The sequence below is a fragment of the Streptopelia decaocto genome (assembly GCF_964273445.1).
Source record: "Streptopelia decaocto genome assembly, chromosome: 22".
Classification (NCBI taxonomy): Eukaryota; Metazoa; Chordata; class Aves; order Columbiformes; family Columbidae; genus Streptopelia; species Streptopelia decaocto.
In genome coordinates, this window is record NC_138677.1 from 3,156,901 (window position 1) to 3,181,921 (window position 25,021).

The 25,021-nt window shown below is 50.4% G+C and overlaps 1 protein-coding gene across 2 annotated transcripts; it reads right to left on the reverse strand.

Moving 5' to 3' along the window:
- Nucleotides 1-8,034: 8,034 nt before the first annotated feature.
- Nucleotides 8,035-11,865, reverse strand: LOC309448849 (zona pellucida-binding protein 2-like). 2 transcript variants are annotated; one of them, XM_082070666.1, is made up of 7 exons: nucleotides 11,477-11,865; nucleotides 11,062-11,289; nucleotides 10,707-10,807; nucleotides 9,947-10,118; nucleotides 9,518-9,700; nucleotides 9,021-9,102; nucleotides 8,035-8,718 (listed from the first exon to the last, which is right to left on the reverse strand). In XM_082070666.1, the coding sequence occupies exons 1-7, from the start codon at nucleotides 11,706-11,708 to the stop codon at nucleotides 8,427-8,429; spliced, it is 1,290 nt and encodes a 429-aa protein (XP_081926792.1). In that variant the 5' UTR covers nucleotides 11,709-11,865; the 3' UTR covers nucleotides 8,035-8,426. The 2 variants fall into 2 exon arrangements, with proteins under 2 accessions (XP_081926792.1, XP_081926793.1); XM_082070667.1 differs by having other exon boundaries at nucleotides 8,037-8,718; nucleotides 11,062-11,274.
- Nucleotides 11,866-25,021: the final 13,156 nt, after the last annotated feature.

Consider the following 25,021-nt stretch of genomic DNA (forward strand, 5'->3'; position numbering starts at 1 on the left):
TAAACCAGTGATAAGTCCAGATTGTGCGTTAAACACTGGCCCACGCGGTCTGGGAAACAAAAGAGCACGAAGAGCGCTGCGACTCAAACTGTTGCTAGTCAATACGCATTTGGGCACGTCAGCTTTTAAAGGATTGTCTCAAAACAATTCTTTCCAATTTCCTAATGAGTCTGTAACATGAGATTTGGTGAAAAAGCACAATCTCCTGCAAGCATGTGAGTCCCAGACCCAGGGATGTCCTGGAGTGCCTGTTATTGATGCTTTTTCATGTGCAGGGTAGTCTGGTTAAGGACTGGGAAAAGCTACGCCTGACACTGTAGGATTCCTGCAGTCTGCCCATCCATTTTTTGGCCAGATATGGGAGTCTCCCAGCCTGCTTTCCATGGTAAAAGGTGCTTGTTTTCTCTAGACATACCTGCAATTTCCTTCCGAGAGCTGGGGTGCTCACATAGAATATTCTGGTAGATGGTCTGGCCCAGAGTTTTTGGCAGGTGCTCCTTGAGGCAGCCATAATCACTCATTTGAATCTCATTTATTTTTATTTTAGAAAGCTCCCTAACAACACAAAAGATTTCTTGCCTGCATCTCACTGAATTTTTGTGCATATTGCCATGGCAACCATGCCAGAGATTTTTGTGGTCCCAGACCCATTTTATTGGTTATTAGATATCTGTGCAATAAAAATATATATATATAGCTTTGTTCTCCCATCTGTCTGTTCCATCTGCTTATTTCCAAGTGAAATACAACCATTTGGCTCCGCCACAGCTTTCTCTCCTTCCTCATGAGATTGGCTGAAGGAAAGAGAGATGCATCTGCTGGCGGTCATAGAAGCGGTGAATAGGAGTGAAAGACATCGCTGTGGATATGAAGATGACCATCACACACATGGAAATGTGATGACAACACCTGCAAGGTTAAATCAAGTCTTCCTGGCAGTCCAAGGCCCTGCCCGTGATAGATTTCTCCAAGGTGTGAAGGGGAAGAGAAGCTCAAGAGGACTCTGGCCAACACAAACCTCCGTTGCTCCTGGTAGAGCTGCATGGCCCGGCTGCAGCTCAAGCCCAGGTGGTTGGTTTCCCACCACAGGGTCACTGAGGAAGTCGAGTAGAACATTACGTGACCGGTCAGCGAACAGGGAGCTCATCACACCTCAGCTGCTTCCATTAAGAGTCCTTTCTACATTCCCAGAAGAGAGGTATCACCTCATCCCAGTACACACTGTTCCATGGAATGGGAAAACACCAGTAACAAGATCTCTGTGCCAAACTGACCATGCTCTTCCCTGCAGTCATCTGCCCCAGAGTGGAACCTGCACCGAAAGCTACTTGACATGTCCCCATGTGAGGGACTAATTCCTTTTGGCACTGTTTGCCTTGCCTGCCCGCCCCCACAGCCTCCACTGGGAGACAGGATGAGTTTCCAGCTCCCTTATATTATTTGAGCTGTCGGTCGTTAATTATAGCACTGCATTTCAACTTGATGCTTCCCAGGGGGCCAAACCACACAGTAACAGGCTAAAAGTGGTTCCCAAGTGAATACTTTGGGAGCCTCCACTAGAGCATCAGCCAGGGTGAGACGTTTCCTACTGCTCTTGAGAGGCTGGAACTGCACCTTCAGGCTAGAAATAAGGAAGGAATTGTTGTCCCTGAGGGTGGTGAGAGCCTGGCCCAGGTTGGCCAGAGAGGGGGTGGATGAACCATCCCTGGAGACATCCCAGGCCAGGCTGGACGGGGCTCTGAGCACCCTGAGCTGGTGAAGATGTCCCTGCTCATGGCAGGGGTGGCACTGGGGGAGCTGGGAAGGTCCGTTCCAACCCAAACTATTCTATGATTCCTACAGAGCAATCACCATGAGAGAGGTCACAGCACAATTAGCAGGATCCAACTCTTCCTAAAAACAAGAAAAAGCAGAAAAGAGGCAATAAGTGGGGGAAAAAAAAAAAAAAGAAAGATAGAAAGTTGAGAATTGTATTTCATGGAGCCACTCCTATAGAGGTCTAGTAGTTGAGAACAGCCTGTAGACCAGAAGATTCAGGGCTGCTGTTCAGCTCTTATGTGCTTTGCCAAATTTGCATAAACAACCCATGGTAATTATAATTTAATCTTGAATAGGTATTATTTTAATTGTGACTGCCTTTCCTGCTTGGCACTAATTGGAGGAATCACAAAAGAACAGCAGAGTGGGAAGGCTGTTGGTGACTTTGTCCCTTCCTTCCTCCAGCCAGCTCACATGCCCCATCAGACCCCCATGCTCGCTGAGCTCTCTGGGGCTTTGTGCAACGCAAACAAAGCACACAGTGCCAAAATAATTACAGCACATAACTGGCCGTGCGAAGAAACCAAGCACCCTTCTCTCTGAGGCAACCGTAGCTCACAGAAAAGCTGCCTCAGGACACACTCCCAACCACACACCCGCTTTCTGATGGGGTCTGTGACTTGAGCTTCAGGACCGAGGTGAAAATCATAGAGTCATCAAATAATTTTGGTTGGAAGAGACCCTCAAGACTATTGAGTCCAACTGTTAACCCAGCCCTGGTACTAACCCATATCCCCGAGAACCTCATCTCTGCATCTGTTCAACCCCTCCAGGGATGGTGACTCCACCACTGCCCTGGGCAGCTGTTCCAATGCCCCACAGCCCTTTGTATGGGACATATGAGGGGGAGGGTGGGTGCCTGAGGCACTCGGGAGGTCAAGTGTCTTCTCCAAAGTGGGTTTCTGTAGCTCTGAGGGGATGTTGGTGGCTCCCATGGTGTGGGTTGAAGTCTGCAGGGCATACAAGTGGCCACCAGACTCTGGGGGTGAGCATCATGGTGTTGGGCAGGATCCACATCCCCTCTGTGGTTCAGAGCTCCTGCCCTCTTAACCTTCTCTGACCAGAACTGAATACACTTGACCTCTCAGTTGTGTAGAGGGGGTGTTTCAGGCCTTCCAGGTGCCACCTGCCCTCTCTAATCTGTCATCCTTTAAGGCATATTGCTCAAAAGTGGACGGTCTCCAGCTGAGAATTCATCAGCAATGACCAAAGCACAGTAATTATCTCCTGCATGTTGCATAGTAAGTATGTATCTTTGCAGAAGAAAGAGCAGACCAAGTGGATAGTGGTCTTTTCGGGCTTCAAAGATATGCAAAATTACAGAGGAACACTTAATTAATTGCTGCCTACTGACAGCAGCTGGCAAGACAACCCTTTGCCCATCATCATCCAGGCAATTAGTTAATGCTGTGCTCCACCTGAGATGGTGGAGCAGCTCTGAATTTATTCATATTTTGGCTAAGATCAAAGTGAATCACTTCCGTGATTTATTGTCTGCAGAGAAAAATCTCAGCGTCTCATTTCTTCAAAGTCTCCAGCTCAGGGATCAAAGCACTGCCAGGGAGATGTTCTCCGGGGGTACGGGGGTTCACGACTGAGCTCCTCACTTCTTGGTACCTTTTGGCAGGGGGTGTCTATGACAGGGAGCATGTTCTTTGTGTCACCAAGGAACCTCCACCCCAAAGCCAGGCTTGCTCACAGTGCCAGGTGCTACCACGACAGTTTATCCTTGGCATCGCCAACTACGCAGCGCTTTTTTCTGGAATTGTGACCGGTTTGTTGTCAGGTGGGAAGAGTTCTCAGGTGCAATGGACTGGGGACTGTGAGGGAAACCAGGCAAGAGAGCAGGGGTTGCACATACAGACCCAAAAGCAGAGTCCTGCTGCCAGCACTCATCCTGGAGCTAATGATGCCTTTGGAGTTCGTCTCTGAGACAACAGATGAGCCAGCCCATGGTGCAGCTCTCACCTTCTCCCTCTGCACCTAAACTGATTGATCTACATCTCCCCACGGGCACTGGGTGAGACACAATGGTCTGGGCACACTGTGTTGTCACCTTTCCCTGGCCTAGTTCTACTATCTGGTGACAACCCCTTTTTCAAGCCTGGCAGGTGGCAAGAAAGGCTGAGAAAAGCTCAGTTTGCAATTGTGCAAAAATCCCTTCCTGTCCTGGGGAACCAAGAGAACAGTGGTCATGTCACTGATGGCTGAAGACACACCAGACACACTGTACTTCCCTCCTACATGCACCCACCATGCCTTTCCTTCTTCAGGTTCTTCCACATGCAAGTCAAAAGCCAGACCTTCATTTTCTGCCTTAAAATCTACCCCATCCTGGGGGATGAGGGTTGTGAGCCAGATGGGGGGTCTTTAATATTTCACAGGAGGCTTGGGCCTATTAGCATGAGTGGCTGCCTCAAAGGATTTGGGTTCAATTTGCTCATTGTTGGGTTCAATTTGCTCATTATTGGAGCTGACGTGCAGCCTTTCCAGGGCACGTCCTGTACCCAGGAGAGCGATGTAATGAGACATCACATGAGCCCAGTGGTCCTGCTGGTGTTGGCTGGGGAAGGGAGCTGGGCTTCAAAGAAGCTTCCTTTGCACGAAGGAAATTTCTCCGTGCCATAGAAACCAGAAGACTTGTGAGTCTGCAGACCCTGGTGCTGGAAAACAGCACAGCGTTAGTGCTGCAGCTCACCCAGGAGCTGTCGCGTCCATGCCTACTGGGGTTCATGGACACTGGGGGTTCCCCTGGAGCCCAAGGGGGTGCAGGGGTGCAGTGACTCACCCTCTGGAGGGTCTGTCCACCACCACTGATGCCCAAGCACTGAGATCAGTGAAGTTCACAACCTTGGCACATGGCAAGTTTCTTGTCCTTGTGAGTGTCACATCTCTGGGCCATCTACCACTTGTATTCACTACGGAGTCCCTTGGCTCCTTTAGACTCCCAGCAAGAGGGTGCAGTCCCAGCAAAGGGTGCTCTGGTGCAGGCGAGTTTCAGCAATCGCTGTGATTGAACAAGGAGGAATGAGAGGTTGTCATGGACACCAATATGCAATTGAGGGCCCCATTCTGCACTGCCCTGCTCCTCCTGTCCTCCCTTGCCCTGTAGTGTGGGATCTGTGAGGGCCCCATTTCATATCATGGAGGAAAGGCAATTGAAAATTAAAATCTGCGGTTTTGCGTTTCACTGGCATGAGTTTGGATTCAAACAGGGCTGTGTGAGGGCAAAACTGGGACCACGGTTAGATCACACAGCCCATGGCCTCTCCAGCTAGCGTGGCTCTTCCAAAATACACAAAGGCAGCCTGTATCTTACCTACCCAGTTGCTGGTGGTGGAAAGGAAGATTAATGAAGAGGTACATGCAACAGAAGGTGCTTGGCAGCCTGAGAAGGGGCACAAATCCTGGATTTACTGGGGAGTTTAAACTTCTGGGGCAGATTCAGGCCCCTGCAGAGAACTGGGCAGCAGCTTTACTCAGAATTTCCCCCTGATTGCGTAAAACAGAATTTGTGACCTAGAGAAGTGTTGCAAATGCAGGCAAGTTTCACCATGTTTTCATTTTCAGGGAAAATATCTCCCCAAATATGAAACTGAAATGGCCATTACTGAGGGCCACTGGGAAGATGAAACTTCGGTTCCTGAGTGACTTCTGAAAAGCTTCTATTACATGCACACACATGCACAGAATTGCCCTGATTTAACAGAAGTGCTTTTTGGATCCAGCAAGACAAAAAACTGACATAGAAAATAATATTTTCAAAATAATTGCTTGCAAACATAAGCATCAATTAGTTATCTCAGTCTGGTTAAATCGCAGTGTGGGCAGATGATTACAAATGATTGTGTTGTTGCCACTTACTGCCTTATCACCCCACACCAAAAATCCCTTTGATTTTTCAGAAACCAACGACCTTGGTCCTTCTCTCAGACCCCAGTCCAGGGAAGCACCTAAACACCTGCTTCCACAAACATCTCCAGATGCTGAAAATAACATGGGTGCTTAACAGGTTTCTGGATTAAACCCAGAATGGGAGCAGCCTTTTTTTCTCATCTTCACATGGAACAGCAACACCAGGAAAGCAGTGGGGTATTAAACACTGACATATTGTAGGAAAGAACCAGGGACCCACAAAAAATAATGAACTGAAGGAGACTTTTGACCAACCCCATGACAGAGCATTCAGAGAGATGTGTCCACTAGACCTGTGCTTGTATGTGGCCCTGGACATCATCTGCCTGTCCCCAGGCCACCAGCCCTGCTTTGTCCCAACCCTTTCCACAGCCCGGTTCTTTGAACCCACCTGGAGGAGACTCACTTGGCTATGGGGAATTGGGGAATTTCAAGGGCTTTTTGTTCTGCCCTTGTTTGCAGAGGCAAAACAGCCCGTATTGAGAGTCAGCTCCCCCACCTCTTCCCCACCGACTCAGCACAGCCCACGCAGCCGGGGACAGGGGACAACCATGACTCCCGCCCACAGGCTGCTAATTACACTTGTCTCAAGATTAGTCAGAGCAGATCTGTTCCCTCCAAGCCGGGCTGTGGAGCTGAGTTGGGCAGCAGCTGCCTCCTCATCCCAGCGTGTGCCAAGCGAGCAGTCTCCGTACGGGCTGCTGGGTCACTCTGGCACGTACACAACCTCCTCGAGGCTGTGGGTGGCCATTAGCTGTGCCTCGTTAGGATAACTGCGGTTTGGCTGAAGCCCAGCTGACACGCAGGCTCATTCCCAAGGGGGTTTGCAGCCCCTTTGGGATTTTGCAGAGAAGTTGCGGGTGAGTGAGGAGGTTGAGCACATCCAGACTCCACAGCCCCATTGCTCCTTGGTCCTCGTGCCTTGGGGAAGCCATAACCCTACCCAGGGACTTCACCACCAGTCTGGCACAGCAACATCTCCTTTCCTCTAACTTTACTATGAATCTCCACTGTTCCTGCTTCAGAGAGCCTGAAAGCCTGTGCTACTGTCACTGGCTTTTCCCTACCTTCACCTTGCTGTGTATAATCATAGAATATCTTGAGTTGGAAGGGACCCACACAGCTCATCAAGTCCAAATCCTGTCTCTGCAGAGGACAACCTGAAAATTCACACTATGTGTCTGAGGGCATTGTCCCAACACTTCTTGAGCAGTGTCAGGCTTGGGGCCGTGACACCTCCCTGGGGAGCCTGTTCAGTGTCCAGCACCTCTGGGTGAAGAACCTTTTCCTAATATTAAACCTAAACCTTCCCTGGCACATCTCCCTGCCATTCCCTTGGGTCCTATCACTGTGTGCCAGATGGATCAGCACCTGTCCCACCTCCTCTTATCAGTTACAGCTGTAGCTGTAACCACGTCCCCGCAGCCTCCTCTTCTCCAGGCTGAACAAACCCGGTAACTTTATCTGCTCCTCATTTGGCTTCCCCTCCGAACCTTTCACCAACGTTGTGGCCCTGCAGTCCCATAGAGGAACCCTGAGGACTGGAGAAGAGCTGTGAGGAGCAGAAGAACCATGGAGCTCTATAGGTGACCAGTGGCCCTGCTGTCATCTCCTGCTCGCACCTCCCACCCGCAGGCTCACAGCCCGCTGCCCTCAGCCATCACACACACCTGACCCTGCTCTGCCTCTTCTCCACTTGGCTCTTCTCCCTCCTCCTCTCACCTCCAAGGCAGTTCCTGGCGTTCCTGCCCATGGACTGGCCGCTGCTGGGCTGGCTGCTCTGCGGGCAATGGATGAACCGCACCATTTCTTCCTTCATTGGGCCACAGCAAACAGTTGCTCGCCCACACTTTCTGCCAGGTTTCTTGGGACAGCTTAGTGCCCCTGAAACTGCCACACTGAACACAAGACCTGGAGCTGGACCAACATTCCTGCTCTGCAGATGCTTCTTCTACTCCAAGCAGCAAAGCCACCCCCTTCTCTTGCTTGCATTTTGGATCTAGAGCCTATTTCTGCTAACAATCACTCACTCCATGCCCAGGCTGGTCTTTGCTGGAGTGATGCATCTCACACGGCGTTGCTGCCCTCTCCTGGGCTCTCCAACAGCTGCCGGGCTCAGGGAAGTTTCAGCTACAGGTGATAATCTCTGAGGCCATGAAAGTGGAAATCTTTCCTGAAGCCCTATGCATGGCAAGACCTGGCTCTGCAAATGAAGAGATTTGAGTCTAAACGTTCTCCTGCTGCATCCTGTGTAACCTTGGCCCCAGCGAATGCTCTGGCTTAAGATCTTCCCATGGCTTGCATTTTCAGAGGTGTGTAAAAAAGTGATATAGAAAGGAAACTGAGTCATTCTGTAGTGCAAGACTGACAGGGAATGATGCCTTCCATGACTAAAGACAAACGTTTTGTTCAATCTGTGTGATAGGTACCCTCCTTGTGACCCCCAAGTCCCGCTGTGTCGGGAGCATCCAGTGTGGCAGAGAGGTGCAAATCAAAGCCAATCTTTATTAGCAAAAGGAGTCATTGTAGTCAGAGCTATTTGGGAAGAAAAATTCAGAGAGGAGAAGGAGGGCATCTCTCTGCTCCTTTGCTGGATATTTCAGCCAGTGTGGGGTGGCTGGGGACACAAACCAAAGGGACAGCAGTGGCTGGAAGCATGCTGTCTTCTCAGTGTTGTGCACATGAAGGGAATCTCAAAAATTGTGTTTCCTGTCCTTCACTCCCAGCATAGGAGTTGTCTCGTTGGCCACAGCTGCAGAGTTCGGGATCGTGGCAAGGGATGGTGCTCCAGGCGTGTACTCGTCATCAGCCCCTGGAGATGCGCTGGTGTCACTGGCAGGACCAGCATCAGGCCCAGCCTGGGGGCCCTTCCTGGGGATCCTGAAGAACCTGGTCACCCTCTCCATCCTTGTGGTCTTTCCTGTCTTCTTGGAAGCCCTTGGAGATGACACGTGCTGATCTTTATAGAACCAGTAACAACAGCAGCTGCAGAGAGACAGAAGCCCATAGGGAAAAATGGGAACTTAGTGCCAGAAACCAGCACCAGAGCCCTGCAGCCACCCAGCACCAGCCCTCAGGGCCAGAATTCTCCATACCCAACCACTCCCTATATGGCTGTGTAAGCTGTGGCCAAGGACTATCCCAGATGTCAGTGTCCTGCACCCTTATTCTGGCATGCCACCTCCTGATGCTGTCACAGTTCCAAGGAGGAATGTAGAGCTGGGGGACTCAACACCAATAAACTGCCCCCAAATTGTCCCACATTCAGAGAGGGAGCTCAGACTTACAGGAGGAAGAGCACGTTGATGCCTAGTAATACTGGCAAGAGGATAAGAAGCAGGACTGGGACTTTGTGCACGACGGCGACAACTGAGGAAAAAGAAATGTGTTGGACTGACTCAAAGGGTGAAGTGCCACTGCTAAAGGCCCTGAAGATAAACCTGATGCTAATTTTTCCCAGCCCTGGAGACAGGCAGGGATGCTGTGACCGACAGCACTCTTAGCAGTTGTCAAGGCAAGTTGGGGACACCAAGGTGGAGAGGGAGAAATCAGATTGTTCAGCGTTGGCCTTATGTGAGGAGCAGCAAGGGAGCTGTGATCTCTTCAGGGATGGTTATGGAAGAGACAGGAGTTACCTGTCTCCAAAGGGATCTGAAAGGGCTGTAGAAGTTGCCATGGCCAACATATTTGGGGCAGCAGCTCCGGGGTCCCACTGTAGTGCCTGCTCTCAGTTCAGAGTCCCCTGGTCCCCTCCCAGCCCTGCTCCAGTAGCAGATCTGTGTACCCTGCTTGGTCATTTCCTCCTTGACGCAGAACAGCATGGAGAAGGCTCCCAGATCCTTGGTGGTCGTGCCGTTCTTGCAGCGGGTGCAGGATAACGCCCCGTAGGTCAGGCTGTAGGTCCCAACAGGGCACAGGAAGCACTGCCTGTTCTTAGGAGGGCTGAACATCCCTGGTGGGCATGTAACTGAGGAGAGGACATACAGAAAGGCCTTTCTGAGCACTGGCACATGCTGTTTGTTTAAAGTGTATTCAACAAAGAGTCGGGGTAACTGAGTCCTGATGCTTAAAGACTCAGAACTGCCCAGTCCACTACATTCCCTGGGCTGAGTGTGCATGGGGACAAAAAGTGAGGACCCAGAGGCACAGAAGGGGACGAGATGCATGAGGGGAAAGAAGAGAAGGGGACCAAAGGGCTGTGGGCTCGGCTCACTGCAACAGTCGAGACATCTTTGCATCTGCTTGGTCTGCCCATAACCCGCGTCGCACTCCTCAGTCTTTAAGAAGCCGACAAACTCGTTGGTGAAGTGGATGCTGGGGGTGTCAACGCCGGTGACGTGGATGAACTTGTTCTCCTTGAAGAATGTTGTAAGGGCGAGCTGGACCTGGGCAAGGCAGAGCAGGCAGAGCTCAGCAGGGCAGTGTTGGGGTTCAAGAGGCAGCTGAGACCTTGTTACACAGAACATGTCCTCCTAGTGCCACAGTCTCTTCTCCCAAGTAGCAAGTGACAGGACGAGAGGAAACGGCCTCAAGTGGCACCAGGGGAGGTTGAGGTTGGATCTGGGGAACAATTTCTTCCCCAAAGGGCTGTGGGGCATTGGAACAGGCTGCCCAGGGCAGTGCTGGAGTCACCATCCCTGGAGGGTTGGACAGACGGACATGAGGTTCTCAGGACATGGGGCAGTGCCAGGAGTGGGGGAACGGTTGGACTCGATGATCCTGAGGGGCTTTTCCAACCAAAATGATTCTGTGATTTTATAGTGCAGGAGCTGCGGAGTGCGAGTGCAGGGGGACAGGCCCTGCACACCAGCATGACTGGGAGCTCTATCTGGTTTCCAGGGAGACTATGCAAACCCTCAGGGGTGCTCCTCTTCACTCCAGCACTGCTGAAGGTCCCTGGGCCCATAGTGTCCCAGCTCCAGACCCCCCATGCCATGCTCCCTCCTTTGCAGATACACCGGCCCAGCTCTTACCTGCTCGAGGTTGTGCTGCACAGTTTTGCGGTAGCAGCCTGTGATACTCTCCATGTTGTTGGACCCGCAGTACTTATCCCAGTGGAGCCCAAAGGGGGACACTAGAGTATGGAGAGTCACTGGTGCAGCTCAGGCAGCCCCAGCTCCAGCAGGAGACGGGCAAAGCCCTGAACAGGTCTAACCATTAGAAACCACTGCTTTCCAAGAGCCACTAATTTCAATATGCTCCCTTCAGGCCTCTGCTGCCTTCTGTTTCCCCCCTGCAAGCAAAAACTGAGATGCCTGAGCTCCTCTCACCCCACACCACCACCTCCCTGGTGTCCTGGGGACCCTGCTGTAGTGCTTCTGCCGTTACCTTTGAGCTGTACTTGGATGATGAACTCATTGGAAGGGTCGCTGAGCGAGGGGAAGCAGGAGGTGCCAGTGAGCTGGAGTTTGCAGTGCTGCTCGAACTCCAGCGGCCTCAGCATCTCCTGTAGAGTCTGCAGGAACCTTTTGGTCCACTCATCCTCACAGAGCTTGCTGTGGAAGAGCAGCACAATGTCCAGCCCTCCGGGCACATGGTAGCCTGTGGGAGAAAACCCTGAAAGGTGCCTGGTTCTTCCCCCGGGCCAAGAGCGAGCTCCCTCGTCCATAGAGCTGAGTATGATCCCACCCCTCCTCGCACCCCATGAGAGGTGAGAGGACGGGTGAGACCCCACCCCAACTTCTCTCACTTTCTGCCCTTGTTGGGGTGTCCCCCCTGCTTGTTAGCATGGCCCTGGACTCACCAAAGATGCTGTAGCGAAATGTTTGGGACAGAGGGACCCCACGCTTTGTGTAGGAGATGGTGCAGGAGTACTTCCCGCTGTCTTCTGCTTGGAAGTGTTTGAAGAGGAGGTGTCCGTCTTTGGTGACCGAGAACAACTTGGCAGCTAGTGCAGGAGACAGAGGGGTTATGATGATGGCCAGGAGCTGGCTGTCCTGTGCTGAGCTGGCCCGGGTCCTGGGTGGCAGTGTCATGCTCTCGTCTGCCCGAGGTTTGGTCTGCTTAAACCACTGCTGAGACTCTACAAGGTCTCCCAAAGCTGCTCCTTCCCTCCCTCTCTGATAAGTTATGGAGAAGGAAGAAGAAAATAAGAAACCAAACACCCTTTCCTCTGCCAGAAATGTTGTTATCTACAAAAGAACCATTTGACTGCCTGGAAACTTTCTTAACAAAACCTCTCAGACCTTATTAGGACAGAAAAAGGGGCAAGTATTACCCCGTGCAGTGTTACCCCATAACCTCACATCCTTTTTGCAGTTCAGCACTCCCAACACATGCGATTTCATGACATCCCAGTCTTCATGTGCCCCTCACCTGCTCCATGGCTGTTTCCCCTCTTACCCCCTGCTTGCTTCATGGTAGCAGGGCCAATCCCATCTGCTTGTCCTGACTCTGTAGCTGGGAGGAGCGGGGACCTTACCTGCCCTGTCCTGCACCCAGTGGTAGGTGGGATCCTCTACCCCCATCTCCATAGGGCTGCAGGGCAGTGAATACAGGCTGCTGTCCATGTGGATGAAGATGAGGTCTGGGCCAGAGAAAGAGAGACAAAAGCTGGGGACACGTTTCAGGAATTTCAAGACATTGTGGAAAACAGGCCTGGAGTTGAGGAGACAGGAAAGGTTGGGAAGCCACCAGAGCAGGTTGGGAGCCTTGCGTGTGGATGGACCCAGCTCCACTGGGGACCATCCTACAGGAACACCTGAGGATATTAATGTGTTTAGAGGAGAGAAAATGCCCAGAGCTGTGGGAATAAGTGTTGAGAAGTGAGGCTGTGGTGAGCAGAGATAGTGTAGACCACAGAGTCAGACTGGGTCATCTCTACTTGTGTTGGATGTCACTGGGAAGCCACATCCCCTGCCCAGAGCATTGCAGACAGTGAGGAGAGGCTCCTCTTACCAACACCAGGACACAGGCTGGATGGGGAGACCACTTTCCCCAGGGAAAAAAAGCATATGGGTCAGGGCAGTGCAGCAGGATGGCTTTGGAGATCTTACTCCTTTGGTGTTCCAAGTTGGAGCTGCCTGGCAGGTCCCACGGCGGAGATGCTGGCTGTCCTAGGGGGAAGGCAGAGGGACAACGTTCAGGCTCAGCTTTGGGAGCACTCACCTCAATCTTGTCTCTTCTCCAAGGCTCCTGCTGGCCCTCCAAGGAGTCAGAGCAGAATATATCCATCTCCACACTGATCTTTTACCTGAGCAGCTACAAAGCACCAAAGTCAGGATCCCCACAGGCCCCAGCACCCTGAGTCGCCCAAGGTCTGGCCAGACACGTGGAGCACAGAGCATCCTGCCCCACTGCACATTGTGGAACATCTCGTTGCCATGGCGATGAGGAATCTGCTGCTTCTCCCTGTCACCTTAGTGATGGCTCACAGGCTGGGCAGCATCACGGCTCCTGCCCACCTTGGTCACACTCGCCAGGGGAACATGGCTCTTCTTCTGGGGACCATCTGGGCAGGATGCAGTAGAGGAAATAAAGCTGGGGACATCCCAGTAGAAGAGACATGGTAGGAGAGATGATCAGGGGGAAGGAGGAGATAGGTGATGAGAGTGCTATGCCAGGCTGTTTTGGTGGAAATCCTAGCAGACCAGAAGGCATGTGAAACCTAGAAAGCCTAGATTGAGGGTAAGTTTGCCTTATAACTCAAGAGAGAGACACAAGAGTCTCCAGTTATGAAGGATAACTAGAACTGGCTGTGAAGGATATCTGAAAAAACAAGAACATGTTGAAAAAAGCAGGAAATTGTGGTTTTGAGGGGAAATAACATGCACCAAAAGTCTCAGAGGAAGAAATGACAGAGGTTACTTGGCAAAGGAGGGCACGATGTGGCCACGTACCAGGAGGGACTTCCTTTCAAGCCCTTCTGCCAGCTTGGGTGCATCCTAAGCAAGAAATCACCACAGCTTTGAGCGGGAATTTTGGATTTAAGCTTGGGGCACTTGAGGCAATCTCATGGTTCAGATCAGAATGTCTTAAAAAGGATGTGTTTTCTTAATGTTCCTGTTTGTCCTGGAAATGAGATTTAGGTTCCTACGATTGTCCGTTGAGAACTAAAACCGAGCAGTTAAAATATGTGGACAGACAGAAACCTGGGAAGAGTAAAGCTAAAAACTTCTCACTTGTACCAGAGCTTCTGGAGGCGAATTGTAGGGGGAGGGAGAAATGCTTTTAGGGTGAATATGTTCAAATCATCCTACCGACTTGCAAAAAAAATGTATAAGTGAGAAAACAGCACAAGTTTAAAAAAAAAATAAAAGGAGAAATCAGAGAACACCCACCACTTTATTTAAGATACAACAGAAATACACAGCACAAAACAACTCAGAGACAGTAGCAAGCACCAGCAATTATTCTTGGGGAAAATCATGACAAGCGGAGGCAGCCTGCCCTCCCTCCCTGTCCTCCAGAATGATGAAATAATGAGAAAATCAGTGAAAAACCTCCCACTTGCCAACCTCGTGGCCAGGAGGAGTGGGGACCAGATCCAGTGCAGGAGCCGAAGGGAAGGGCAGGGCTGAACAAGCATCTCCGGAGGCTGTTTGTTTCCAGGCTGTTCCTATGGAAAAAACTTCTCCCTGGTGAATAACGGGATGAATGAAACCTTAGTGTTTCATTAAAAAAAATAACAAATCCCCCTTCACCCCAGCTCTCAAGTTTCTCTGACAGTTTTAGCATAAATAGACCAAGTCTGGCATGGAATTGCTTGGGATAAAGACACAGACGTGTGTGAGCAGCAGGACAAATGAAGGAAGGTTTCCTTTCGATGTATGGTCGGTGCAGGCTGAGTCACAGCACACAGAATCCCAGAATGTCAGGGATTGAAGGGACCTGGAAAGCTCATCCAGTGCAACCCCCCCATGGAGCAGGAACACCCAGATGAGGTTACACAGGAAGGTGTCCAGGGGTTGGAATGTCTGCACAGAAGGAGACTCCACAACCCCCTGGGCAGCCTGGGCCAGGCTCTGCCACCCTCACCATGAAGAAGTTGTCACCGAGAAGAGCCTGGCTCCATCCTCCTGACACTGACATTCGTTTTAGCACTTCAAGCAGGGATCCAAGCTCTTTGCTATGTAGGAAGGGGATCCCTGCTTGAAATGCAAAATTCAGGCTCATGTATGAAGTTAACTTGGGTCATCCATAGTAAAATGCTAAGTAAAATGTCTCGGGAGACCTGGATTAGCAGAAATTAAGTTAAATCTGGCTAAGGCTGATGTGCATCTAAGCCCAGATTCACAAGCGGACAGATGTGCCCAGGTTTGAGCTCTGGTGGAGATTAAACTCATCGAACAAAACAGTCACCAACTTCAGCGCTGAATGAGAATGTGCCCTGATCCCATCTGGGAAAATACTGCGAGGCTACAAAAGGAAGAAGTGTTTTATGACCCTGGCTGGCTCCGAGCCTGATCCCACTGTGCTGTTTGGCACAACGGGAACGTGCCTCTTTCTGCAGCCTTTGAGGAAGCCAGAACTGGATCTCCTGAGATCACGATGCCTCCTCAAGAGATCCCGCTGTCCCTAGACCTGATCCAAGGAGCATCACCTAGAATCGTGGAATCATTTTGGTTGGAAAAGACCTTTAGGATTATCGTGTCCAGCTGTTAACCTAAATCTCACCATAGCTGCTAAGGTCGCTTGTTTTCGCACTTGTTTTCAGACTGGGACCAATGATTTGGTGATTGTATCCTGCTCTGGGAGTGCTCTCTGCTAAAGACAGCGGTGCTGGTTATCGTAAGTAATCAACACGTTGTGTTAGAAGCGTGGGTTCACATTTACCTCCTTGTGAACCCACCCAGCCCTTGGGACAGCCCAAGGGAGAAGGAAAGGCACGGCAAACTGCATTAAACAACTGATTTCAGATGAATTCCACACTTCAGATCCTATCAGGAATCAGTTGAACACAGCTCATTGGGAAGGAATTATGCCCTGATGTCTCTTCCTGTGATAAATAACATTAGTGGTGATAAATATTCAATGTGGGCACCGAAGTAACAAGGCTGGCTTTGTCTCTTGGTTTGTTTTCCGCTGTGAAGGGTCAAGGGTTGTTGATAAAGGCAGGAGCTGCACTGATACCACCTCAGAATTAACCCTGACGGTGCCAGGCTGTTCTCCGAGACCTGCAGGAGGGATTTCAGCGCTCGGCAGGTCAGAGTCCAGCTCTCCCATGAGCTGTTTCATGTTTGTGAGCAATGCAGAGGGTGTAGGGTGAGGGGCAGGGGGACCAGCTGGGAGCAGAAAGGGTGAAAAAGGGGGCTGGGGAATGGAGGGAAGCACAGCTGCTCTGCGTATGGCGATAATGATATTTGGGAGATGGGTCTGAGGAGTTTGGGGGAGCAGATGGTTGCAGGGGCCAGCAGGCTCAGCCCAAAGGCACCTGGAAAGGCTCCATGTCTTCTCAAGGATGATGATGCAGGTGACACAGGGACATAGAGGAGAGGGGAAAATAGCAGTGGCCTCTGCTAGAGGGAGGTGAAATAGCAGGAGGAGGACAGCAGAGGGTAGCAAATGCCTGAATTCCTCTCCCGGCCCCGTAGGGCTGGTGTGAGCCGCAAGCACAGCTGGGTTTGGATTCACAGCGCACATCTGGGCAGATTTTCTTTTAAAATAAAACAGGGAACAAGGCGTTTTGATAAGATGGATATGTTCTTACTGCAAAGGCTTGTTTTGAAAGGCATTTCCTTTAGAAATTTCCTGCTGAGAGATCCCCAGTGACCCCGTCACCACCAGGCAGAAGGCAAGGCAGAACACGACGCTTTGATTATCATCAGAGTGAAAGGTTTTGACCAAATGAAAAGAAACTTCTCTGCATGGGGATTTCATTTCTCGGGAGTGGCAGCAACTTTGCATCTTGGTTGCTATTTGAGCATATTCTTCCTGACTTTCTGAGTCTGAGCTTTGCCCAGCTCTGTTGTGGTGTCACTCCTGCGGATCACAAGGATGCAGATAGATCCCCTGTTCCCTTCCCTGGGTGTCTTGCAAAGGGCACATCTGGTCTCACTGGTTCAGAAGGGAAACAGGTTTCCTTTGTGGTTACAGACACAGCTGGTCAAGTACAAATCAAAAGCACAGTGGTATTTTGTACTCATATTGGAAGACCTAAAGCCATGCCCTGTGTTCCCCGGTCACAATCCTGCCACTGCAGACCAACACAACTGGTCCTGCTGAGACTTCACCTCCGGCATGTCAAGGTCTCCTGCCCATGCTGTGCCTTCCCCGTTCAATGCAGAGGACTGGGCAGGGGATGGCTGTAAATGCTTTAAGTGTCATTAGCATCCCAGGGCTAATTATTGGGCAATCTGTCTCCCCCCTTGTCTGCAGATGCGATGCCTTATTCTCCATGTCAGACTTGATGCTTTGCCCTCAAAGCAAGTGGGACACGGCCCCAGCTGCTGGCTTGTGTCATCACATCAAATAGGGTCATTCATCTTTGTGAGAGAGCTGGCTGAGCGGGGCCATATGTGCCAGGCCATCCCCAGGCTCTGGCTGCGGTGGCAATGATGATTTTTTGGGTGGTGGACAAGGGTCCAGAGACCTGAACGCTTGGGAGATAACAGCTGCAGCATCTGGTCCTGGTCTGGTCACACCTGGTGTATCCCAGGGCAGAGCTAAGACTGTTCCCTGCTCTCCACAGAAAATCTATTAAATCCTCCTGACTTATTTTTATGACGACTGTGGATGACTCCACCAAGTATGAAGGAGTGGAGCTTTCTAATGGAGGCATATTTAGTTTGGTGAAATCAGTTTTCAGGCCCACGTCATCTGCCAAAAGAGGCTCTTGCAGATATACAAGAGCAATATCTCATGTCCATCGGTGGCACTTAACGAGATTCCCACTGCTCATTGCGACGTCGCATCTTCAATGCAGAAAGTGGGTTACAGATGGCAGAGGAGCGTTTGGGAGGAAACCTCTCACATGCTGCTCGCATGGCTACAAGGCTCTACTTGAATTTTGGGCCATGGGGTCTGGAGTGTCATACACATGGAGCAGGAGAGAAGTCACAAAGCAGAGTGCAACTGGGAGATGGATTTTTGGGCTTATAAGGTTCATATTCCCCACTTAGGCTCAAAACTTATCACCCTGCCCTCCTTGCACAACGACCCATGAGTCAAACATGCTCCCCTGGCCATGAGATACAGCAATTTCTGCCCGACTTTAAAAGTGGAAGCTTTAAAACATTACTTGATGCAGGAAAATAACAATGTGTAGGTGATTTTCAGAGTGGATTTTTCTGGCTTTTAGTTGATTTACACACCACATTTTACACCGCTGTGTTCTCAACAACAGGACTAAGTGTTAACAGTTAGAGGGAGACAGTGATGGGATGGGGACCAGGTACTCAGGAATATTTTCTCTGCAGTTTTTGTTCTGAATTTAACCTAATATTGCACAGCTTTCAGTTCTATTTTAAAGAAGGATACATATCTTTTCCCCCTTGAACAAAGGAAGAGATTTTCCCTTTGGTTTTGTGTTTCTGAGTCATTCCACATTATAGCAAATTGCTGGCAAAGTTGCAGTTATGGCTAAATGGTCACTTCTAATTTAAGTCTCTTTTCCAGCAGCTTTATGTATTTTTAAAGAAAACAATTTATCTTCTGGGATGAAAACTTCTCTTCACCTGGTCTCACTCTGATGTCAAAATTTCTGGAACATGGGGAGAAAATCTGTCTGAATGTCTGGACGTAGCTGGTAGCACCTTTTCCTTTCCAGCTGATTTTCCCGGTGCTAATGGCCAAAAAAGCTATAGTTCCTCCAATCTGAATTGCAATTAGGGGTAATTTAGCCTCTCTCTGAAAGCTACAGCAAACAAAAATATAGTCATTGGCAAGCAGGGTGGGATGTTGGATCTGTGACCTGGGCTATTTGCTGGGAGCTGGGAAGTGCAGGTTTCCATCTCTGCTCTGCTCAAAATGATCTGGATGAGTCCAGCCAAGTCACCTCTCTTCCATCTTTGTTCCTCCCTCTATAGGATGGGGATAAGGATCCCATCTTCTGCCAAAGTTGTGTACCAAACGCTGGTCTCGATGCTGCGTAGCAATCCCTAGGGAGCGTGGAGAGAGGGAACCAGGTGGGTGCAGATGGCTCTGGGACTGATGCAACCAGTTCTCAAAACAGAAAGTGTCCTCCCGTGTTACCACCCCCCAGGCAGCACCCAAAACCCTGGGTCCAGCTACAGCAGGGAGGTGATGCTGCCGTCCCAGCTGCAGCTGGAGGGTGCAGAGACCGTGGTGCAGCCCAGCGACATCGGGGTGCAGGTGGGCAGGAGCCACACCAAAGTGGCATCGGGCTTTTATAGCACATGGATGGGCAGCAGGGCTTTACATGGGAGGGAGCTGCTGGGTAGATCTGGGAGCGGTCTGACCTCAGTCCATCTCAGCAGTGCTGCAGTGAAGCTTTCTTCCTTCTGTTGGTTTTTCTGGAGGAAAGCTGGCAGCGAAAGCAAAGGGCACCTTCTCCTCTGCTGCTCACTGCAGACACATCAGTCAAGAGTGGAGGCTCTCATTTCCCTCTCTAAGATTTTTACATCTGGCAGTGCCCAGCCTTTGCCAGACTTCATGCTGCCTGCACCAGCACAGATGATTTAATTCAGGGAAAGCCTTGGGGTTTATTTTCTGGCTCCTGACAGGCATCTTGCTAAGAACATCTGGCTTTTCCTTTCCTTTCCTGCTCTTTTTTTAATCCATTCCCCTGAAACACGGTGCAGAGGCTGGTGGTGCCAGGGCAAAGGCTGAGGGAGCTGGGGCTCTGGAGCTGGACAAGAGGAGACTGAGGGGGGACTCATTCACGGGCATCAGTATGGAAAGGGGGAGTGTCAGGAGGATGGAGCCAGGCTCTTCTGGGTGACAACCAGTGACAGGACAAGGGGCAATGGGTGCAAACTGGAACACAGGAGGTTCCACTTAAAGATGAGAAGAAACATGTTCCTGGTGAGGGTGGCAGAGCCTGGCCCAGGCTGCCCAGGGGGGTTGTGGAGTCTCCTTCTGTGCAGACATTCCAACCCGCCTGGACACCTTCCAGTGTAACCTCATCTGGGTGTTCCTGCTCCATGGGGGGATTGCACTGGATGAGCTTTCCAGGGCCCTTCAACCCCTGACATTCCGGGATTCTGGGATTCAAAGGCAATGCCAAACTGCTTCCCTTGTTCTCCAGCAGCTGGTGTTGGAGGTGGTTGCAGTTGTTGGCAGCGCCGTGGTCACTGTGCCCATGAACACGATGCGGGGCAGGCGTCGTGCTGCGAGCCTGGCGGGGGATGCAGAGGCTGTGCATCCTTCTTGCAGAGGTCAAACAGCCCTGGGGAAACAAATCCACCCATCTGGCAGGACCATCTCACAGCCTGTTGGCAGGAGGGTGTAGGAACTTGCAGCTGTGATCGAGGGAAGGCATCATGGGACTGCTGGGGAGCTGGAGTCAATAATTTCCTTATTGACACCTGTGGTTATATGAGAAATTGTAGTGAAATGCAGAGTGGGGGAGACAGGAGAGGTCTGTCTCTGCTGGTGCATGATTGCTCCCTGGAGGGAACTCACTCAGATCTTGTTTGGTGTCATTCTGAGCATCCCAAGTGATGGAGTTTCTACCTTTTCCACACTCAAGAGGCTGATTTCACAGGCTACTGCTCTTCCTTACTGCTCAGCCTGGAACATCCCACCTCTGTTTTCACACAGCCAACTCAGCCATGCTGCCTTTCAACTTTCTTCCACCATAAATATTTCCTTCCCTTCCTTGGCACCAAAATCCGTCGATATTTGGAGACTGCAATTATCTCCCCAAAGCTGAGTCATCACAAAACCAGCTGGATCTGCCTCACCATGATATTTTCCCTAATCTCAGATTTAAGCTGTTGTCCTGCAGCAGCACTGCTGGCGTCTGTTCATTGCCCACCAGGAGGGAGGATTTAAATCACCTATCACTCACTCCTTGCCTGTGTAACAGTTGAGTAAGACACCCTGACCATAGTAGAAACTACAGCACATTATAACAATGGACTTATTGCAAGGCTGGATGGAAAATAATTGACCAGTTTGGATGTTCAAAGTGTGTTAATGCTCCAAATTATGATGAGAAAGCAGAACTTTTCTCAAATTGGGAAGAAAACAAAAAGAAAATTAAATCGGGCCAAACAGCGCAGTGATTTATGATGTCTCATTTTGTCTTGGACCATTTGCATCTAAATATTTATTTTACTTGACCATTATTAGCCATTAGTGCCAAAATATCTTTTGAACCAGAAAACTATATTTTCCCCTCAAAGCAGCTGAAACCAAATACTTGGGTGATTTTAAAGCTTTGCCAAATGTCTCCTTGAGGTGAGAAATAGATGGAGGAGCCATTCGCTCCTGTGAAAAGCTCCAATTTAGTGGCAGAAACATCACTCACCGCAAGAACAGGAAATGATACATCTCCTTTGGAGTCACTAGTCCAAAATAAATCACGTCCATCCTGGCAGGGGGGACCGGGGACACCAACCGCTGCTGCTGGGCCACTCAAGGAGGATTTCACTGTTGGAAACATCACATCCTTCAGCATCCCAGGAAAAAGAACCACTACAGGTAACAAGGTGAAAAAGGGAGATGGAAGAACTGGGGCAGATGGACCCTCTGGGGTTTGCAGATATTCTGGGCAGTTCATAAGACACTTGTCTGCTAATAAAATAAAAGCCAAACAAAATACGGTATTTTGTGAACTTCGAGCGTTCTCCTGTTGTCAGTATTTGTTGCTGTTCTAGCCGTGTGACAATAGGAGTGACTGTGACATGGCAGCGGGTGCCAGGCCGTTATCACACAGTGAGCAGAACTGCTTTTGCTGCAGGTTGCAGTCATACCAGGGGTTTAAAAGACTTCAATCTTTCCCCCCCAAAAAAGTGAAAATCCCAGTGGGTGACTGCTGGTACCTTGGATGGGGTGGGATTTATCACAGGCAACCTGGTGTCAGAGCACATCCAGTTATTGGAGCAGTGTAATTCCCCCTGAAATTTTACCTCCACACCAAAGCCACTTAAAATAGTCAGAGAAGTCTCTTCCAGCACAGAAGTGCCTGCTGTAAAGGGATCCTCAGGATGTGAGGACACTGTGGTTGCCTTCGATGCCGATAACTTTGAGGATCAGGGACATGGCATCTCCCTGAATCACCTTCATTTTGCTACAAGGAGTGTTAAATGCGAAAAGCCGTGTTCACCGTGATCATCCATTGGGGGCACAGAGCAGAGCCAGCCCTCGAGGGTGAGCAGCACAAATACATCCAAGTCCCACACTGGAGAAAAGCTCAACACCAGCCGCCTGTGACATTTCTTCACTTGGCATTGACATCCCAGGTGCTTTGGAAGCCCGTCCCTGCCCACAGCGGGGGATTAGACATCTGAAATCTCACTCGTATTTTGTTTGTGGAGCTCTCATTTAAATTGCCGCAGCTCGTGAGCACCTGTCAGTGTCATTGCCGGGGGCTAACGGGTGGCAGGTTGGTTGTACGTTGGGTATTTTTAGCTTGTAGACGCTCAGAGGATGGGAAAACAGGCAGCTGGGCTGGCTTCCAGTGGGATGGGCATGAAAATTCCCCCAGGGATATTTTCTCCTTGGAGAAAAATTACCTCCTCAGAGGATTTGTTTGCTATGAAAAGATTTTAAATAAACTTCAGCTGAAAGTTTGCACTGAAAATTACATCCTCAAACTTCAGTCCCTGATGGTGGAGCAGCAGGATTCTGGGATTCCCTGCTGGGCTCCTGGTCTGATAACCAGCCAGACTCCGATGACAAGAGTCAGTATAGCAAAAAGCCCCTCTAAGTTCTGCAGTTGTTCAGCCTGGAGAAGAGAAGCTCTGGGAGACTTTATTGTGGCCTTTCTGTACTTAAAAGGGGCCAATAAGAAAGACGGGAGAGCTTGGCCACTCATCCTCATTGTCGTCTGGTGGCGCAGAAGCGGTGCAATCTAGATGGAGGTTTATGATCACAGCATTACTTAGGAGGACTTGATTGCATCAGCGGATTTGTCACTGAAGAGGTGCTTTGATTGTTTGTATGTGTGTTTTTTCTTAATGGGAAGTGATGAACTGAAATGTTCCTATTAGATATATGCTCCCTGGCTGCATGCAGCAGCAGAGACCTCTGCAACCAGGTCCATGATGTGTTCAATTTGGTGACCTTGGCAGTGTCCTTGCACTGCAGAGTTTAAAGAGGTCGTTCTTTATGTGCACCACAAAAATCCCCTTGTTTCAGAGCATATTCTGCCCTCATTCAATAAGAGCTTCCTTTAGTTTTCTTGGTTTGTGCCAGGAAGCCAAATGCACAGGGTGGGACAGATCGCAGGTGATGTGAATTAGCCTTGCACCATTGACATCACCTGGGTAACTCTGATTTATTGCATCCAAGTCAGTGGCTTTAGAGGATTGTGGGGAGGAAAACATGCGAAAGAATTAAAATTAAAGGTGAGTGCAGCAGTTTAAATGAGAAAATGCTGCTGAACTGTTGCTGCTGAACAACCTCCAGACTTTATTGCCAAGGCAGGTAAATAAAACACAACCTTATGCCATAAAGAGCCCAATCCCCATCATCTGTGTGTTGTAAAGCAGCTCTGGATCCACAGGAGGGTGTTTACATCTAAATGACTGTTAAATGGAGATGGAAGATTTTGCAGCTGCAAGATTTTGGTGAACCTTTGCAGCTTTTTCTCTTGCTAGATCAGGAGGGAAACGTTCCTTATGAGTTGAGTCCCAGCAGCAGGAATGCAGATGAACTGGAGCGGAGTGCGTTCAGGGCTGTGGGTGTGAGTTTTGCTGGGGAGCAGCCTGATGGATGGACCTAAAATCACTCTTGTTTCAAATCTCTTTTAACCCACTTGGTTTATTAGGGAGTTGTCACTGGTGCATGCTCTCGTGAGGACTTCTCCACCGGCTCCTGATCCTGCCATTCCTCCGCAGCCGTGCAAAACACTGGCAGAGCTGGAGGGAGAAGCTGTGGTGTGAAACTAATGTGAGAGAAGCCAGGGAGAGTGTGGAGGTTACGCATGGATGGAGAACAATGGGCAGAGCAGGAGAGGCTGAATGGAGACTTGTCTGTGCTGGTTGGTTTGGTCAACTTGCTCTTTTTCTGCCTCGGTTCCTGGTGTCACCCTGGGGCAGCTCCTGAAGCAGAGTGGCCCTGCAGAGCCCGAGGATGAGGATGGTGCTGCCAAGCTCCCCTTGTTCGGAGCCTATTGGGGAGTTACAGGATTAAATCAGGTGGATCGGGTCGCTTGATCCACAGCATCTGCTCCCTCCCCTGGAGTGTCTGACATGGTTCCCTCTTAGCTCAGGTACAGCCCTTTAGGCAACCAGAAGGAGGTGCTCATTACTGCCAATTAGAATAGAAACACAGGATAGTTTGTGTTGAAGGGACCTTAAAGCTCCCCCAGTGCCGCCCCTGCCACGAGCAGGGACATCTTCACCAGCTCAGGGTGCTCAGAGCCCCGTCCAGCCTGGCCTGGGATGTCTCCAGGGATGGTTCAGCCACCACCTCTCTGGGCACCCTGGGCCAGGCTCTCACCACCCTTATTGTAAAAAATTGTGTCTCTCCCTCCAGGCATCTCACCCTGCTTGGGCAGCACTCATGTTTCGACTGGTAGAGCAACTCTGGGCAGGATGTATGGACTCCATGGGTCACCGGTCCTCTACATGGCTCCAGGGCCGAGTGGGGAGCAGGTTTCAGGCCGCTTCTTTCAGCTGCACAGCCCATCACCCCTCTCTCATGCTTACTTGTGATTCATGAGCATCTCCCTGCTCCCCCCCTCCCTGCTGCTTTGTTACCGCCACCAAACTATTTCCATGCATATTTGATTGATGTCAAACACAGGCTCAGGATCTTTCTGTTCCTGCTTCTCACCATTTCCAGCAAGAGAAGAAAGATTGATCTTGTCAGTCTGAGTTATTACCCTGATGCCTGAAGGCCTATTGACACAGGGAAGGGGATGCTGTTGTCATCTGCGAGTGTCTCCATTGCCATCAGAGATGCTCCTGCATCACCTTCCTCCAGCAAACCCAGGTTACAACAACTCCCACAGCCACACGGGCAGCTCGAACTTGGCCCTGGGACTGAGCGGGTGGCTGAGCCGTGACGGTGTCCCTGCTCAGGGCAGGGGGGTTGGACTAGATGAGGTTGAAGGTCCCTTCCAACCCAAACCATTCTGTGATTTTGCGATCTGGTTCCCCCTTATACTCAGGCAGATGTGGCTGGGTCACCTTGCCACAAGCTCTTGGGGACACCAAGTACTTTCCTGATCTCCCCAACATCGACAGACTGCACAAGCTGTGGCACAGCTATTATT

Coding starts and splice junctions, on each gene's coding strand:
- LOC309448849 (XM_082070666.1), bottom strand. CDS start 11,708: ATGACACTGCCACCCAGGACCCGGGCCAGCTCAGCACAGGACAGCCAG. Junction 10,119..10,706: donor TGCAGCACAACCTCGAGCAG/GTAAGAGCTGGG, acceptor TGCCTTGCCCAG/GTCCAGCTCGCCCTTACAAC. Junction 8,719..9,020: donor ATCAACGTGCTCTTCCTCCT/GTAAGTCTGAGC, acceptor GTCTCTCTGCAG/CTGCTGTTGTTACTGGTTCT.